General features: G+C 39.0%; 1 protein-coding gene across 3 annotated transcripts in view; it reads left to right on the forward strand.

Annotated features, from left to right (window-relative positions):
• b4galt2 (UDP-Gal:betaGlcNAc beta 1,4- galactosyltransferase, polypeptide 2) overlaps window positions 1-20,376 on the forward strand; it is a 168,063-nt gene that overhangs the window by 71,862 nt on the left and 75,825 nt on the right. For all 3 annotated transcript variants that reach the window (XM_051401406.1, XM_051401413.1, XM_051401422.1), the window contains exons 3-4: window positions 7,812-7,930; window positions 9,604-9,720. In XM_051401406.1, the coding sequence (XP_051257366.1) occupies window positions 7,812-7,930; window positions 9,604-9,720 (236 nt within the window). The remainder of the gene's footprint in view (window positions 1-7,811; window positions 7,931-9,603; window positions 9,721-20,376) is intronic.

Here is a 20,376-nt window from a genome sequence, read left to right on the forward strand (position 1 = left end):
AGAAATTATGCTTTTGCCAATAATAGGAGTTTTGGCAGCCAAGGCATACGATTACAAGTGACAGACATTGTCAATCCCCGTTCTAGATGGATTTTGAATTAAACCAAAACATGTTTTCTGAACAACCACACTTTATCAGTGGTTTTGTTTTGCTGGAGGAAGTTACTTCAGAAAAAATTTGGCTGGACTCTGTCGACACGACACCAACTAGAACGTTTTGGCAAGACCAGTGGTCAAGTCCGAGCTTAAATAGAGAGTCAGAGACAATAGAAAAAACAGCTCCAGTCCAAACTCATAATTTTAAGATTTTAAGCTTTGTGAGCAGATATTTCTTACGGAGTGGTAGTCACTCTCCCCTCTTGCAGTACATCTTTATGTAAACAATGTTTTATAACACAGTTGCTCTTCTTTTTAATAAAGAAATCAGGAGAGAGTCATGCAATCCAAACCTCGAGAGGGCTCCAAATACCAGTGACTGCACATTGTTTATGCAGAAACAGTCCTCCCAATTTATAACTCTATTTCCCTCTTATACTTATCTCTTGACTTGTGGGATGAGTATGTGCATTACTTCTAACCACTTTTAAAGCACACCATAAGTTTTTCTTACCTTCTAAGAAGCCCTTTTATTTCTGTTCATTTCACAGCAAGAAATAAGTAAATTGTTTTGTCAGGGGTTGTGTTATGATGCCTGAAAAATCCAGTCATTGAAAAATGCAGTTGGAGTATTTCGGAAAAAAATGTCTCTGTTGTGCTCTTAAGGAAACTCCAGTAACCTTTTTAATCCAAAAACAGACCAATTTCACCTCGTCTTATCTCCTCTTCTTACAATTTATGTTTCCTTTTTGTCATCTGGATTTCATTTTCCAGCAACATGGCTTGTGAGAAAAAAGCTGCCAGTTCGTGGATGTTGCTGTATTCTCGGCAACCTTTTGTGCTTTCTGTTTGTGAGCTGTGAATACACCACAGTTAACCCATTACCTCGCTTTTTTACACACACACACACACACACACACACACACACACACACACACACACACACACACACACATTGGTTGTTGTACATTAATAACCACCCCCACAACCAGATGACTGGATGTTTTGCGTGTCGAGGAGATTCTTAGATACAGATAATCCTCTGATCCTGTAAATTCACACACTTGCATGCAGCAACACACACACATCTGTAGTTGAACACAGCCTTTGCCACAAATTATTTTCAGAGGAAAGAGGACTCTTGGAAAGAGGTGACAAGAGAAGAGGAGGATGTCAACATAGGGACAAAAAGAGAAAGAGATAAGAAAAAGTGAAAGATATAGAACGCACTGTACATGAAGTTGCTTGACTTGAAGACTTTTTCCTCCCTCTCATTCCCTCCTTCCATCACATCTCCATTTCTCTGTTCTCCTCTACCTCCATCTCATTTTCCCCCTTCTCTGCAATCTCCGGAAGAATAGCAATTACAGTCCACAGTTGGTAGAGGCACTTGTAAATGATTGAAAGAGAGAGAAAGAAAGGAGAAGGAGGGAGTGGACAGGCTAATAAGATTCAGAAAGCTGAAAGTCTCTATTGTCACAGAGTCCGTGTCAGTGGGAGGCAGGAGGAGAGGAACAATCTCTCCCTCCTTCTTTTTCTCTCCTGTCACTTTCCTTTTCTCTAGTTTTACTTTCTCTCTCTCTTTTTTCCTTTCCATTTATTCACTCACCCTGAAGCCAGAAAGAACCAAACTCAATTATTAACTCAGAATTTCTCCATGAAATCTGACCCTGGCACTGCTTCACTTGTCACTTAAGTAACATGAAGGCACAAAAAGTCTCTGCTGATTAACAACCAGCCTGTCGAGTAGTTTATGTGGTCAGATGGCTTGACCAGAGACTCCGTGAGGACACAGCAAGTCATGGTGTTTTGGATTCAGGCTTTAGGGAAAAGAAAGTTTGGTTACTCTGTGGCTGTCACAAACTGCAAGTCAAATCAAATGAAATCACTTTTTGGCACCTTTTTTATTGAGATTTGATCCCAAGCACTTGTGTAGGAAGATGTTTTCTGGTGTTTATCTAGCATTCAGTTACTGTGCATGTAGAAGTTTTTATTGCAATCACTGAACAAAGATGTCTTTTTTTTTGTTACGCAAAGGACAATTTTAGACAGAGCAGTAAATACAGTGTTTGACAAGATGATGTCTGTTTTTTTCCCAATACATTGCTGGAATTTTACACCCTAAACCCCTAAGCTAATTGTAGACTTGGTGCCTCATACTGTGTAGTTGGGTTTTAACAAGCTAATCAGTGTAAAATTACAGTTTAGCATTGCACTTCCACAACATTTTTGAGCAGGCGAAATTGAGTCAGCAGAACCAGAGACATCGTCTTTTTTGTTACATACGGTCTTCTTTTTGTCAAAATGTATCGCCTGTATTACCCACAATGCAATTTGACCAACAACAGTGTGGTCTGAGACTCAGGTGTGTTATCTTTCTACTCCATATTTGTAGTCTTCAGCCCCGACTGACACTGACTCAAGTGACATCACTTGAGGCAATTTATCGGACTTCACGCAGCATCTTCTGGAGCCATAAAAAGCTTTATACAACTTTTTTCACATATTGGTAAAAAAAATGAATATGTATTTATTTTAATTGCATAGAACAATAATTACTTTTTGAAGCATTAGTTAATCATTGAATGAATCAAATGTAAATGTTAAAAATTCTGTAGGTTAAACCTTTCAAAAATGTGTGTTTTGCAGTTTGGTTACTCTATAAATTTTATATCTTATTGGCTTTTTTTTTATTATTACATTGAAAAAATATTCAGTCCATAGCATAGATAAATCAATTATAAAAATACTCAAAATACTTAAGATATATGTTTTTTTTACTTTAACATTTCTGATTTTGCTTTCCCTTTAAGACCCCTATTAGAGACCATGGATCTGAGGTTTTCACATATCCAAAATTGTGCACCCAATTCAAAATAGACACATGGAAAACTTACCTGAACCGGTAATGTCTGGGTTACCAGGAACCAGGTGGACCCATTAAAACCTCTGGTGGAGAGTAAGTGTGAGCGATGGGAAGGGAGGGAGAGATGTGAATGTTTCTGTGATATTTCAACGATCTTTCAGCTTTGATATATGAGATATGTGGTGTGGTGAGAAGGGCAGAACAAATCAACAAAATGAGACAGGAAGAGAGAGAAATCTGTGAATGGATGCCACGTCACACAAAAACCCTCAGACCCAACAAAACACTGCTCCCATTTTTATCCCATTTCTTTATTTCGTTAACAAGTCTGACCCAGGCTGAATCACAACCTCAAATAGGCCGAGAATCTGTGTGTGTGTGTGTGTGAGTGTGTGAGTGTGTGTGTGTGTGTGTGTGTGTGTGTGTGTGTGTGTGTGTGTGTGTGTGCTACTGCCTCAGGTTTGCTCTGAGTGGATTGTGTCTGTACATGTGCTGCTAACCTAATAGCTCAGAGATTTGGTTCATTATAGTGGGGGTGGGGGTGAGGGGGTGGGGGGGGTATGATGTGTCTGTGTGTGTGTATTTGTGTGTCTATGCCTGTGTACAGTGTATATTTGCACAATGTGTGTGGTTGTCCCAGATAGACCGATCAAGTAGCTTGATTATAATGTATTACTGTAATATCACCACATAGATAAGCATGAGATATTGCGTGTGTGCGCATGTGTCATAATTGCACTTCCATAAAGCTACCACACATTAAAACTCTCATTTATCAATTCTTTCTCCACCAGCATTAGCTCGAACCCACATTCTACCTTTTTTCTTGCATGCCTGTTTCCTCTGCCTGTTTCTTTTAAAGGCCACACACACACGCACACACACACACACACACACACACACACACACACACACACACACACCTTGTATTATGTATTATTCACATCTTTTGCGAAACAGGATTATGCACGGTTTATTTTAAAAGCTTCCTCTACTCACGTCACCAAACTATTTGTAAGCGTGCTGACCTCTACCTGTCACCATCTTTTCCAGTCAAAACAACAACATGCGTGTGAGTGCCTAATGTAATCTTGGCATCATTGAAATGTTTTCCGGTGAAGTAAATTAAGGTTGAATGAATGAGTGAAGCGCATCACTTCCTGTGCAGATCCTCTGTTTTTTCCTGTTGGTTTCGAACTATTTATCAACAGAACACATCCTATTGTTTCTACCCCACAAGACGTGAGACTGGAGTCTGCAGTACTGCATTGACGATGTGTGTTGGTGGTTATTAAAAATGCAGACAAACATTAAGCAAGCAAGGATGTGAAGTGTGAAGTAGGAATCTTTTTGAATGGAAGTTTATCATTTTCACTTTCATGTCTGTGCATTAAGGCTGGAGTCAGGAGGTTATTAGCTTAGCATAAAGACTGAAAGCAAAAAAGGCAACAGAAATGAAAAAAATATATACTTTTTGTGTTTCTTCTACCATAGTTGGCTGTCTTAGAAAACAACAGTCTATCCACCCGGCACTTCTGTGCAGTGTCTCCCGCTGGTTGCCTGACAATCTCATGGTCGACAAGTCAAAGACAAAGTCACTGCACCCAGTTGCTTTTTGCCAAGAAAATGTTACAGCACACAACTCCTCATAAAACCACAAATAGTTGTTTCTACATTTCTGTTTGTGTACAGATTAGATAAACAACATAGGTGTCATAGGTGTAGTTTAGTGAGCTATGGAGGTGTTAGTACTGTATTAGTATTGTTTAACTTTTGACAGAGCCAGGCAAGCTGTTTCCCCCCTGCTTCTATTGGTTGTGCTAAGCTAAGCTCCTGGCTTTAGCACAATGCTGAACACACATATATGAGTCGTATCAATGTTTTCATCTTAACTATTGGCAAGAAAGTGAAAAAGTCAAAACTATTTCTTTAAAAAAGATTGACATTTGACAGTTCACTCTCAAATATTGGATAACAGAACTCTTCAACAGTCACACTTGTCAACAATTAACAAACAACAATCTTGTATTGTTGTTATTAGGTTCTGTTCCCACATGAGAAGTTTGAAGAATGTAAAGATTTTGTGCCTCTAACACTCCATGGTTACCAGTTTGATTCACACTTAGGCTTCATGTTGATGTGTACTGTTTTGGATAGCTGGTCTAACAGGAAAGACAGCACTTTGTGAATCCAGAAAATCCACTTTATACTGTACGGCTACTAACTGAACACACAGTGATATAATAGTCGGGGAGTCTTGTCTGCTGCAGAGACACGGTGCTCTAAAAACACACAATGCTCTCATTGACTTCTACCAGATCTAAGACGTGCCCTAAATAAAGCATAATATGGGTCTCTGAAGTAGGTTATTTGTTTAAATTTAAAAGAGATGGTGGGCAAAAAGTTATATTTGATATGTGGCTTTACAGAAGTTGTATTTACCCGGAACTCAATGGTAACTGCATTAATTCATTTCATAACTTTAGTGTCATAAAAACAACAACAACACAACTTCTGATCTAAAAACAGCATCTTTTTGTGGTAGCGCTTCTATTTTCTGTCATTGTGTCTTTTTTTCCGCTCTCTGAGAGCTATCTAACTAGCACTGTGAGACTAGACGAAAACACTTGGTGCCACTTAATGTCTCATTAGTGTGAGAGAGGAAGAGCAAAAATGAAACGGAGACATGAGTGTGGCCGAGGGTGGAGAGGATGAAGGGTGACCAGCAGAAGTGGTCACGGGAGAGGGCTGCTGGGACTATTTGCATTCAGCTCTTGTGGTATGATAAAGAGGTGTGTTATGAACATGTAACCTTGTTGCCATTGATCATACCTCTCGCCTGTGCAGCGTTGATTGGAGGAGACCTCTCAACACAAAACTCATACGTCAATGCTAAGTGGATTATTAACTCATATACCTGTATTGACCGCATCCCTCTCTCCCTCTCTGCAGCACAGAGCTCTCATACACATATCAGGCAACACGAGACGTACATTTCCTGTACTTTTGATCAATGGAAACAGGAATCTGGTAGTTTTGATCACCAAAATGTCTTAAAGAATATTCTATCATTTTAATATGTCACTCTTTTTTTTCTAATTGACAACAAATCCCATGAAAAGACCGAAACCAACAATGCGCCAGTCAATCTCTCAATACTTTTCGACTCCCCTACTTTGTCAACAGCACTTAAGCCATCAGCATGCTTCAAAAAAAGTGTCAGATCATCAAACAGCATCTGAAATACCCCCCCCCCCCACCACCACACACTTTTCCGATGGTGACGTTCCAAAACTAATAATACAACAAGCCCCAGATTTAAGGTGGTGAGAGGAGGCGAAAAAGGATGCAGGATTTTTGAAGCCCTTTTTAATTATTCAGACAACTACTTCAATCATTTTTGTGCGCACAGTGCAATGCCATGTGACACCTGATGCCAGTCTGAACGTTTTCATGTGTCACGCCAAGGAGGCAGTCTTTTTCCTTGTTCGGTTTCATTCACAAGAAGCATGTACACTGATCATACAAACTTGTTTGTTTCAAGTATACCTCAGCATGTAGCTATAGTAAATCTTTTTTTTAAAAAAAGGTCAGAAATATAGTAGTTTAATTTGTTTAAAATGAATAATTTCCTAAAACAGCTGGGCACTACATAAGTAAATTGTGATTTGTTTGTTGCTTTCAGCTGCAGATTGATACATACAATCACGTGTGCTAGTGAGTATTTATGGCAGCAGAACAGTGTATGTAAGATTGACTCAAAATAAACTACAATGCCTAGGTTCATTGTAATGAAGGAACACTGATGTGTTGATGATTTGTTTTTGGAAAAAAATGGAGATCTATGGCACAGATGAATCAGATATATCAGACTTCTGATATACAGAACATTGGCAGTCTTATCCTTTTAAATACTCTGTATTTGGCATCTGTAGTATCAGTCTTTGCTTAGAAGCAGAGTTAATACAATATGTCTAACATGTCCACCTAAAATAACTGATTACAACAACAAATATTATACAGTACGTTCTTTATAGGCATATAATGGGTACATTCTTGATCAAATGACACTACAGACATAATCCTTAATATTTATTGAGTGACAAACATTGTGTAATATATTTTTTTTAAATGAACTAATGACTTATTTTTCTGAGACTGACATTGAGGAAAAACATGCACTAATGAGTAACATTTTGCATCTTGCTAGAAAATGAGTGCTCAAACTCTGGTTGGTTAAAATGAGGGTTATGGTTGCAGGGCTTTGGTTGGAGCCCAAACAGCAAAGCTTGCTCATATATTTTAATGATCCTGGCTCCCTGAACGAGGGTCTGTATTTACCGTCCGGGCCAGAGATTTAAAGCCAACCCTTCTTTTAAATTAGTCTGAACCCGCAATCTTGTGCACACAAACACACACGCATTTGATCCGTCAGTACTCGAAGGAGTGATGGATAGATTCGTAGTGATAACATATGGTTTGGCTTCATCACTGAGCAGTGTAATTACCTTTCATGTTGTGTTTACACTGACTGACTTCAAAGTCTTTGTTTATTTTTTAGAAATATATGTTTTGCGAAGCCTGTGCATCTTATTAAATGCTGCATTATGCACAGCATATCCCTTGAAACCATTATTTCTGCACACATTGCTTTGATACGCGTACAGTATTGCTTTGAAGCTAAAAGCTCTCTCTCTCTCTGTGTCCCTCTCTCCCTACATCCCTTGCTCCCTCTCTTGCTTTCTTTCTCACTGACATGTTTTTTCTTTCCACTTCTTTTTTTATCCTCTGCATCCTCCGTTATCGCCTTCATCTCGCTAACTCTTACCTTCTTTCCTTGTTTCCTCAGTGGGCCGTTTGTTGATCGAGTTCAGCTCCCAGATGACGATGGAACGAGTGCAGAAAGAAAACCCCAATGTGACGGATGGAGGACGCTACACACCTCCTGACTGTCGGCCTAGATGGAAGGTCTGTATATATATATATATATATCAGTCAGTATGTCACATATTTTAAATAAAATGCATATACTTGAACATTTTATAATGGAAGCCCATATCTGCCAGTATAAGATATAAGAAATGTTTTACATGTGAAAAAATTAAATCCTCATGATAATTATGATCAAGTAACTCAAAATCAGGGCGCCTGGTTAGCTCAGTGGGTAGAGCTGATGACCCATGTGCGGAGTTGCTGCAGCGGCCCGGGTTTGAATCTGACCTATGGCAATAAAATGCCCAAAAAATAACTTTTAAGTTACTAAGTCAAAATGATGAAATACGAAGTCAAATTATCTAAGGGATAATGCCCAACAAGGTGTCCATTATCAGGAATTAGCTAATGGACGACGTGGAGGCCAAGTGCCATTCATTTCTAATTATAAACACCTCGAATTACCGCATTATCCCGTTTATACCATGGTCACTTGCCAAAGAAAAAAAAAACATCATTATTTTTCAGTGATGATCTAAAGTTTTTGACAAGACATAACTTCCGTGATAACACCTGAGGTCCTTCCTAATACCTGGAAGAATCATTACCATCCCATAAGGTTCTAACGCAATGGCTGTGGCTCAGAGGCAGAGCGGGTTGTTCCTTAATCGGAAGATTGTGAGTTCGATCCCCGGCTCCTGGTGCCACATGTCGAAGTATCCTTGAGCAAGATACTGAACCCCAAATTGCTCCCGATGCTGTGTATGAATGTTAGTTTCTGTTCAATGGACTTTGCCATCACTGTGTGAAAGGGTGAATGTGGCGCGTAGTGTAAAAGCGCTTTGAGTGGTTGGAAGACTAGAAAGGTGCTATACAAGTACCGGTCCATTTACCATTTACTCCAGTAAATAGGACGAACCATAGATACAACTTGACAGTCCCTCTGCTCATAGAGCACTTAGGCTCAGCTATGAGACAGAGAGCTAACATTCTGCTAGCAAGATTCGAAGTCAGTAACACTGTGTACGGTCTACAAATGATACAATAAATGTGGCATCATATCTGGTCCTAAAAAAATTATTAGATTAGATTTTAAGTGTTTGAAGTGTTTCTCCTCTACATAACACTTCTCTGAGGCCAGGGTGATCCCTTAAGCAGCAAAGATAACACTAAAATAGGTGCACCCATCACAATGCCTAACTATACAGAAACCAAGGTCAGTTTGCTGCCAGTCTTCATCTGAGTGCAAAATTACCATGAACTTACACAGTAAATTACAGTTCAACCTTGGACTGTCTGGACAGCTGAGAACGAGCACAGAGATACAGGGCGTCCTCAAATCTGTCTCAAATCTGCAGTGCCATTGAGAGCTGCTTCTTTCATAATGAATGAGAAGCAACTTTGTGTACACTGTGACATTAACCGGGGGGATTTTCTACGGAAATGATTTTCTGGTGCACAACAGTTCACCTTAGAATAAAACAAAGCTCATTTAAGTGTAATTACTCACACAAACATAGTTTGGAGATCTGAAAGATGAAGACTATCATCAAATACTGCCCCTTTCCTGATTATGCTGTACTCTTTTCTCTGCCTGCATTGATATCATTTTTTAATTTGAATGGTTCTCAAATTGATGGAAATGTGATCATGTTTTCTAGTAATTGTTCTTGTTACAATTACCAACTAAAACTGTCCTTGTTGTGTAGGTGGCAATCATCATCCCCTTCCGTCACAGAGAAAACCACCTAAAGTACTGGCTCCACTACCTCCACCCGATCCTCCGACGGCAGAGGATTGACTACGGCATCTACATCATCAACCAGGTAGATGAGGAACCTCAATGCACACATCATCAAGGGTTCATCTGAGGATTATTTTTCTAAATATTAGTAACGTAACTTAGAAAGAAAGGGAAATACTAAAGACTAAAGGAAAGAAAGTGAACCCTGGCTAGCCTGAGTCGGCTTCCAGGGGCTAGCTCCAGCACAGGCTCCACGTGCAACCAGCCCAATGATGTTTGGCTTGGCGCAGTGAAGGAATTTCCCCTGTGGAGATTTAGGATTGCTCACTATGGTAATAGGATGGTAATATGCTGTATTACCGCCATTTTTTTTGTATTTGCTAATTACTTTGTAAGGGGTATAGGGGTTTGATGTTACTACCTGCTTGTACTAATCACCTGCACTCTCCGTCACCCTGCCTCCTGTGTCTCCATTAACTGGCGACTTTTTTGGGCTGAAAGTCCCCAGTTAACAGGGTCACTGTTAAACTAAAATACTGGTGAGCAACAGGAGGCAAAAGCCACAGCTGTGGCAAAATGGGATAATTAGCTGACGTTCGTTCATTTTCTACTCCAAGACTGCTGGTGTTCCCAGTTGGGAAAGAGTGAGGCGGAAGCTACGTGACTTTCTGCAGTGTGGTATTATAATCCAGGGCTGAGAATGGAGTGATACTGAGTAGAACCATGTTTCAAAAAGCACTTCCACTGTGTCAAGTCTCTTTAGTCTCACCGCTCTGGGACACTACTACTACTACTTGAAAAACAAGTACTGAACATGATAAGGTGATGTGACATCTCATGCGGTTGTGGTGGTGGCTTCCATCCCCTGGGGTTGGCTTGTAAATAGCTTGGAGTTTCATTATTGTGGTTATCGTGACATGAATTACATCTGTCGAAGATGTTCTTGTTCATGTTCTGTTCTTTCTGGTTGTCCAAAAAGGAAACGATACCCACTGTGTCGATTAAAGTTAATTACATTGAATTACATTGAACCTTGGTCTTTGGCTGAGGTGTCTATATTTGAGCTTTCCAGTTGTGAACACTATTTACGCGTCTGGAACTGATCATAACAACCCTGATATGATTTTCTGAGTTAATTGATAAAGCCTGCCCACTGCCAGCCAGCCAAAAGAAAGAAGCAAAGTGATAATGTGAGCCTAACAATATGAGCCTCCTATCTAACCTAATAATAATTGATTGATTGTTAATAGGATGTCAGAAAATAGTGAAAAATGAGCATCATGTCTACAAATCGCTTGTTGTCCAACCAACTAAAACCCTAAGACATCGAGAGATATAAAACAGCAGCAAGCTGGAACCGGCAACTTGGTACTTTTTACTTAATGACATTACTGATTAATCATCTAATTTCTATTGATTAACTAATCGTCTAAGCACTACAAGGATCTCTTCCTTAGTTCACAGAAATTTTAAAGTTACCACGTCAATTCTATCAGTATTCAAAATCTTCAAACTGAGAAAAAGCTCCAGTTGGATGAAAATTAGAGCATGGGCAAAATATGTTAATAATTGTTATTTGCAAAGACCTCTGGATTATAACAAACCTAAGTGCAGTCCACATAAAAGGCTGTAAGAATGTCTTCGGACACTTCAGATCACTGTATGACGACAACTAGACATGAACTAGATCTGTCAGCTCATGTTCACTTCTGAGTAGTGAAAGAATAATTAGAACGCTGTTGCCACCATCAGGTATTTCAATTCATTTAAATGATGGGAGAAGTCTATTACTGCACGTAGAAACTGAGAACAAGTCAATTTGCAGGTGTTTAAACCCCCTAGAGCCTGTCCTCCCTCTTGTCCCATCCCTAGCTGGTCTTCATTGAGTGTTTCTTCTTCTGACAGGAAACCATCTGCAGAGTAAATCAGCAACATATTTACTTTCACTGCACTCAGTTCAGCAGAATCACAAAGAGCTTGATTTTCTAAGCAATGTTGTGAGAATGTGTGTGCGTCGTCCACACTGCGTTGGGTGAGAGATCTTCTTCTTCCACATTATGGGTAATGAGCTCTCCTTTCTGCCCTTTCTCTCCCCTGTGGGCCTTGCGCAACACCTTAATCACTCCCCCTGTGGAACAGACCTTTGGTTCCGCCTGCCCTGCTGTGCTCTGCTCTTGATAATGGCTATGTTCCAGTGTCTTACTCTCTCGCTTTTGCTTTTACACATAAACACACCTCTTCTCTCTGAGCATCTGTGAAACTTTCTTATCTCAAATGTAAAGTTGTCAGCAAGGGTAAGGGTGTGCAGTGATGTTGGAGTGGGCGCAACATGCAGGGCATTTTTTTAACCTAGCCTTCACTTTGCTTTCTTTGCTCTGAGAATGGGCTTGCATTGTCTCTCATTGAAATTTACATCAATGCTAGACTTTATTTACTTTAACTTTATCTTTCACCTTGAGGCAGTGTAGCTTGCTCAGAGGTCTTGACACATGCCGTACAGTTTTAATCTGATTTATGACCAGTGGTGGAACAGTACAAATGTGAGGTATTTGTACTTTAATTAAGTGTTTAGATTTTATGCAACTTTATTCTTCTACGACAGTACATCTCAGAGCAAATGTTTTTTTGTTTTTTTTGCTTTTTACTCCACTGCGTTCGTCCGAGAGCTTTGGTTAGTTGTTCCTACCCTTCCTCTGCAGTGACAACCATGTAACTCTAAATGTGGTGATTCTGAATGATGCGATAAACTGAACAGTCTGGAGGTTGTGCAAAAATGAAAATGAATATCAATAATGATAAACTTTACTAATTAAGCTCCTTTCAAAACAAAGTATCAAAGTGCTTTGTTTGGGAAAAACAACATTAGAACAATTACTCACTGCAATTAACTACAAAACTATGGGATTAAGTACAAAATAGGATAAAACAGTTCATAAAGCACATAAAACATATTGAAACTGGAAGAATACAACTTTAAACATTAATTAAATGTTTTTTTGTAACATAAAATGTTCACCTTCTCACATTAAAAGAATGACTGTTATTTAAAACATTGTCGATTTGATGAACCATGTAAGAAAACTCTCTTCTTGCTTTTGACCTTCTACCACAAAATGAGGTTTATCTAAAAAGCATAATTTAAAACCAAGGACAGTTTTAAAGTGCAGACTTTTGGGGCTGTTAGGTGAAATCCCCATTCATCCAGCTGAAGGACAGTACATTAAGCAAGGTGCTCCAAACTGTGTATCTTGTGTTGTATTTTTTCTACCTACTGTATAACAGTCTTTATGTACCGTTACACCATGAAGTAATATGATTTTACAGTTGACTGATCCACTACCTGGCTGTAATTTTTTATTAAACAATCACAAATATTCTGTATTTCAGAAGTTCAGAAAGGTCTTTGAGTGAAGTGGAAATTACTCTTGTATTTTTAAAATGCATTTGAACTTGAGATTTTTAAAACCCGATGTAAGCAGCCATAGAGGTTCATTGTGTAGTAAGTTAATTCCTCTTCCTCTTGTTTTTGGAGGAGTTTTGCACTAACCCACAGATTACCAGTGAATTAAAATACCACAGATGGAAGTATCTGCTTCACTTCCATTAGAGGTAATAATGATTGCTACTCTCTAAAACCGTTATAGACAGTTTCCAAAAGGACTGACTCATCAGCTACTGCTTCAGGGTAAAAACTTTTGGTTTCTCCTTGATTGAAATTTAGATTTTATACTAATTGGTAAGGAAGGGCATCTCGAGGTTATACATTTTTTATTCAGCAGTTGCTCATCTTATATTATCATTGTGTAATTTTGCAATTAGCCCCAAATCTGAGCATTGCTGCTGCACTTTTATACCCAGGATTTATGTTTGAATTGAGCTCTGGCCAAATGCTTCCTCCCAATTAGTCGGAAAAGTTAGTTTGGAGCCTGGAATTATAACTTGAAAATGTGCTATGTTGATGCCACCTATAGCGAAGCTTTTATGATAAACTTGTTGATAGCTGACTATACTTTAGATCAGTTTTATTTATAGAAACTTGATGAATATATCCCCAACTCAGAAAAAGTTGCTTCCAATCTGTACCTTGAAGCAACTGTAACTCAATAAGCATTGAAAGTATATATAATGGAGAGCGCTTCCAGGTCTGTGAAGTTAAGCCAATGCCAAGTGTCTTGATCATACATTCTATGTAATGGCCAGCAGGGGGAGCTACATTGGCTGCAAAAAAAAAATCAATACCATGTAGTCTTATGGAGAAATTACCTGATTTAGCCCAGTAAGTCTTTCCAGCGCAGCACACGGAACTCAGGTCAAAATAGGCAGTGCTGATCAAATATAAATCAAGATTTTGTTACTGTGTTGCCTATTTCTCACCTAAAATTGTTTTAGAAACATATTTTATTATACTGTCTAGCTGTAATACGAGATTGTGTGTGTGACAAACCGTGTTAGCAACGACCATGATGCCAAACTCGAGGCTTCAAAGCGGTACTCCACAAACCAATGGGTGACGTCAGGTTCACGCTTGTCAACAACAAAATAAAACCAACGAAACTTAAACAGGGAAATATATTAAAAAATATCTAATGGTTATTGCATTTTGTTACGTTCATTTTTCCCCTGCTTCAAATCCTCAAATCTACCTGGCTTTCCTTTAGAGAGGTCAGGCAGGACACATTGATATCAAACTGCCAGACAAGCTGACAGGAAGTCCCAAAAACAGACAGTGAAGTAGGTAGACTACAAAGAGGATGGACAAGCAAACAGATTGGGAGAAGCCGAGTCAACGAGACAGAGGTGGGACTTTGATGACAACGAGTCCTGATGTATCTGACACGATGGACGATTAAACCTTTACACCTGACGCCACTTTCCGTGAGGCCGGTGGAGAGCACTTTTCTATCGTGCTCATTCAAGTGTTAAATGAGTGGAAGTCTGGAACCTTTTAACACAGAGCAACTGGAAGGGGGGTTGAGGCGGGGTGTTGAGCGGTGATAATTTCCCCCTTCCAGTCTTATCCTTGCTAACAGATAATCGCTGTCATGTCCTTAGATTCAAAACAGTCTTTTTCGTGGAAAGAATGAGCCCTTGGAGATGAAAACAAATGCCCTGGTTACACCTTCAGACACATGCACGCAAAGGCACACATGCATGAACACACACATATACAAATGAATGTCAGTGTTTCCCATTGGCGCTGTGTTAAAACCTGCCTAAAGTGCTACTAGCTGTGTAAAGATTATAGCAAACAGATGTGTACTGGAAACCTGAATCAATAAGAGTCAGAGATACAGCTACACTACAACCAAAGGCCGTCAGCCCACCCTCTGCCTGTTAACACATACTCACATACACATCAACATAATATTCAGTCAGTGTTGGTATGGATAATAGCCAATAAATTAAGTGAGTACAGAATAGATTTTTGTTTGTTCCTTTGAAATGATTATTTGCCTATAATTACTCTTCAAAATATAATTTATATGCTTGAAGAATGGATTTTTCTGTGCTCCAAATCTCCCATTGGCCACCTAATTGAGGCACAAATATAATGGCATACTGGAAAAAGCTAGTAAATGAACCTTGAGTTTAAAATATTTTCCTACAAAAAACTAAAATATTTCAATAACATAATTTAAAACTTATTATAAAGCCTCATCTTCCATATGTTAAATAAGGCGCCTTTAGGGCTGAAACGGATGCCGTTTAATCTAACAATTACTTTCCCCATTTCTTTTCTCCAAAGCCCAAGATGATTGTTTCATCTGAGCAACCGTCCGTAACCCAAAGATATTCAATTTACTCTCACAAAAGACAAAGAAAAGCTTTTTATCCCCACACAACAACTTTATTGTGCTTACCAGGAAATTGTATGATAATGATTTATTTATAAATGCACAGGTCAGAGGTCACATCCACTCAACACCACAAACCGCTTGACATTTACTATTAAAATTGCCTGAATTCATATGAACATGGCTTGAGGTTAAAGGCTGGTTTCTCTGCCTGCTGCCTTTGTTTTGCCTCAACCGGACCTTTTTAAGCAGCTATCATCTCGCTCTGAAAAGTGCTGTTGCTGGTGAGGTACAGTGAGTAGGCGTTGCAGAGGGATCATGCGGAAAGTTATATAGCAACCTTGCTGTTCTGCCCTGCTGCTCTGTGTCCTCTCTGCCTGCCGAGGACCGGGGCCAATGTTTGTTTGTTGGCCATCAGCTCATCATGTAAACTGGAGGAAAGCCCAGAGAGAGGCAGAGAGAGGGGGACAGAACAAAAAACAAAAGCAGGTGAGAAACAGAGTGAGAGAGGGAGGTGAGTGACAGAGGTAATGAAGAAAGAAGAGCCATCTGCTGTTGTGATTTTTTATGGGAGCTTAAGGTCGATCCGAAACTGGACATCATTATTGATTTATAATATATAATACACTGCAGCAACAAGGGAAGTCTATAACGCAAAAGTCACAAAATATTCTGCCCTTTCTCGTTTCTTCCCTGATATCTGCAGTGGTGGAGAAAAAACACAGATCTTTTACTCAATGAAACAACCACTACAGCAATGTGAAAATACTGTGTTAGAGGTTAGAGTGTGAGTACAGAAGTATCATTAGCAAAATATACTTTACTATAATATACTTTTTAAACTATAAAAGTAGTGATCCTGTGGTAAAATGACCCACAAAGTTGATATATTTTCATAGATGACATTAGATTGTCAATATGTTTCAAAGTATCAGCAGCATTCGATGTCGAAGCTGATCAACATGGAGTAAGTATTAATGTTATACGTACTTAAGTAGTTTAATGTAGTAGTTCTTAACCTATGGATTGGGCCCCTCCAAAGAGATGACAAATGGGGGAGAAAAGAAGAAAAATCTAAGTTCTGCTTCATAAATTCATCATTTGGACCTTTTTTTTTCTAATCTTATTAAATATTGGATAGTTTGACATCTTTGGGCTTCAGACAGTTATTAAGATAAAAAGAAGAGGCTAGTGTTTGGAGGATAAATAAGCCGCTACTAGGATAACTGGTAATCTTGTTAGAATAAAAAAAACTATATTTATATTTGTTGAAAATGTTGTGAAGTAGAAGTATAAAATACAGCATAACATAGAAATACTCAAGTAAAGTCCCTTAAAGTACCTTAAAATTTAATTGAAGTACAGAACTTGAATAAATGTACTTGATATCTGGATCAGCAGATATATTTGGTCCTTTCTTGATGCACACAACACAAAAAAACAAGACATAAACAACAGCAGAAAATCAAGAGGATAAAAGGGAAGGGAGGATAAAATGCAACACACTGACATCTGGCGTCGGCACACACAACAGTGTAAGCTTCAGCTGGGACCCTTGCTCCGCTAATCCACCAAGATATGACCCGCTACCCCCTTTCTCCTTCTGCGACCGCTCTAACCCCTCATACATAGTCTGACTTTCCAGTAACTCCTCTGCATCTGTCTAGTGTTGGAGAGCAAGGAGAATCTTCTCATTCATGTCCACACTTCAGCTCCAGCAGTGTCCGACACGGAGTGGACACCAAAGGATCAGGATGGATTAACTCTGTGTGTTTCTGTCTGTATTTATTTGTGCTTTATGCTGAAGGTCACATTAAGGCGGAAGTTCATTGGTTTAGGAAAGGCCAGACAGGCTTCCATTGTGTGTGTGTGTGTGTGTGTGTGTGTGTGTGTGTGTGTGTGTGTGTGTGTGTGTGTGTGTGTGTGTGTTCCTCTGGTTGATCTTTGTTATGCTGTCTGTGTGTAGCAAAAATGTTACAAATGGTATCATTTCTGTAAAGGGATTCATCCTTAATCATTCAATGCTTTTCACTTGTTTTCTTCCTCTTTTTGCCTTTTCTTTTGAACCTGGCTTTTTTTAAAAATTTCAGATTAGATGTTTTAGTAGATGGTTGCTATCAGATCAGTGCTGTCAGGCTGGAATAATTAGCATACTAAGTTATAGTGTAGCCCAAAATAAAGATGAACTACTGTGTAATTTGATTCAGACTTGCAGTACAGTAGAGTTAACAGACCTCTGTAACCTGCTCCTCATCTCTGCTCAAGGATACATTAGCAGCTACTAGCATAACAAACTCGAACCTCCAACGAAACTGTGAGGGGTCGAGTTGCAAAAATTAGTTTCATAGTTGCAAAGCAGGAAAATTATTGCTGCCATTATTGGATTTCTGCGTCTTTTGATTTCAGGATTTCATACTTCATCCCAGCAGGTTTAGTACTTGACATCATAAGCAACCTGAGTCTAGTTATATTAATCTATTTACTTTTAAAAACAACATTTATTATGTATGTGTAAAAAAAATATGTAAGATGACAAAGGGACAGTATAATAGAAATGTAGTCTTTATTTAAATATTACATTACAGGTTGTTTTTTTATTTCACTGTGAGAAATGTTAAGACTATTGGAACCAAGAGGGAGAGGAACCAAAATGCACGACAGGAGACAGGATCTTAATGCAAAATACAGTCTTTACTGGCCAAAATAAAGGTTCTGTACACAGGAGGTCCAGGAAACAGAAGGGAAGATGAATCCAGAAGGGCAGAGGTACAGTCCAAAAAAACACACAACACTGGGGAAGAAGGCTATAGAGAACGCATGACACAGAGGTACAAAGACAAACTGGCACACAGGCAATAGATAGTGAGGGAAAACTAATGAGACACAGGTGAACACAATCAAGGTGAGGCAAAATATGAAACTAGAGGGGAAATGACAAAGTCAGGAGGTAAAGCAACACAGAACACAAGAGGAGGAAAACTACAAAATTAAACATGAAAATAACACATGACTACAAAATAAAACACCAAAGGTTATTTAAGACATGACAAGAAGTAGAATTTTTAAACTTTTCCAGACGTCCCCCATCAGTTTAGAAATATCGGTTATGTGAAGGAGGCTTTGGAGATTACTAAAAGAGAATAAGGACATCTCACTGCTATGGTGCCTACAGTCAGTGACCGTATAGCAAAGTCTGTCTTTGTATTTGTGAATTTGGTGACGAATTTCAGTTTGATGTATGAAAAGTGTGATAGGAAAAGCCATTCACCAGCATAGAATATTCAATCCGTTTATCTTTAGTTGGTATTAGAATTTTTTTATTCAGGTGATAGACGGAACAAAGCCTTTTTAATTATAACATTCATTATTTTCTTATCTACTTGGAAAGGGTGCAGGCCTGGGTGAGATATTTAGACATAAACCTCTTAGCGTGCCAGACCTTCATTTTTTCCCTCCCTTTCAGTCATTTCCCTTCTCTTTCACTTCCAGCGCCAGTCTAGCCCATGCATGGTTAATGTACTTTCTATCTTCTACTACTAGAAATTGAAATTGTTACAAGAGAGAAAGGAAAATGAGGGAGTTTGTGTGCAGTTGACCATGGAATAGGATTGATCTGATGAGCAACAACTCTGTTCCTGTCCTCCTCTTTCTCCTCCTCCACCTCGTCCCCTCTTCAACTTTATTTCTCGGTGTGTACTGGAGCGTTGTTACTGTGTTCTAGAGGAACTGTACAGTAAAATAATTCGCTCTGTACCCTTAGACCCCATTGAGTCCCAGGTGCAAAGTGCTTGATGTGATTGCGTTAGCCTGTGCTGTGATGAATTATAGATTTAGCTGCAAACTCCTCCTCTCCTCTTACAGCAACTCAAACCTTTAGTTCTGTTTTTTTGTGAAAGTGAAACTACTCGCAGCTTTGAATGGCATTGTGTGGCAAAATGTGGGATGTCTACATGACATTAGGTCCAGATATCTATTAACACCACTAGGGATGTACTGGGACTGAAATTCAGCCCGGGGCTTTGAGATGGAGAGGCCTTCTGTGCTCGAAATGGAAGTCATTTTGACACACATAGTTTTTGTGGTACAAAGAGGAACTGATGATGCTTGATGACCTTCAAAACTCTTTTAGGATGTCTTGCTGACACCTGCCCCCTCAGTTTGTATAAACCCCTACTCAGTCAAAACAAGATCAGGCCAGGCAAGCCTAAGTGAGCTGGAACACTAAAGCCTGGTCCATACAGCGTGTGTGAGTAGTTCGTGTCAGCTGCCACACTGAACCGCTACAGCTTGCACGCCTGTGTCCACACAGAGAGAGTTTTTTGCTGCAGTGCTGCTGCTACCGGCCCTATCTAACACTTAGTTTGCCTTTAATAAATACAGTATAAGCCTTGTTAACAAATGAGTGAATTCTGTCCTCAGAAACGCTTTTAATATGAACTGATACAGCAGTTGTTGAGTTTAATTTAAACATTGAAACTGTAGTGTAAATGTTGCATGTATAATGTCGATATGACTAAAAAAAGGATTTTCCCTGTCATGTCTCAAACCACCCAGGGTTTCTGTGCTTACATGAAGTTGATCCATAAAGTGTGAGCATGAGAGACATACATTTTGGATTCGTACAAGATTAATTAAACATATAACGTGTGCCGAGCTTAATGCAGATCCAATCCATAGACATAGTTATTTTAAATCAGTATGACAAGAGTCAAAGATATAACTGTAGCAGTGGAAGTTTTACTTTAGCTGAATCACTACGTTCAGCCTGCATACAAGTCACCATGAATTCATATAAGCCAGATCCAGAGTGGATCTTTCAAACTCAAACACATCAAAATAAAAAATCCAATCTCTTATCATAAAAGTTTGAGTCTTTCTATTATTATTACTATTATTATTATTGCTATTATTATTATTATTATTATTATTATTATTATTATTAT

The sequence above is a fragment of the Dicentrarchus labrax genome, unplaced genomic scaffold (genome assembly GCF_905237075.1).
Source record: "Dicentrarchus labrax unplaced genomic scaffold, dlabrax2021, whole genome shotgun sequence".
NCBI lineage: Eukaryota > Metazoa > Chordata > Actinopteri > Moronidae > Dicentrarchus > Dicentrarchus labrax.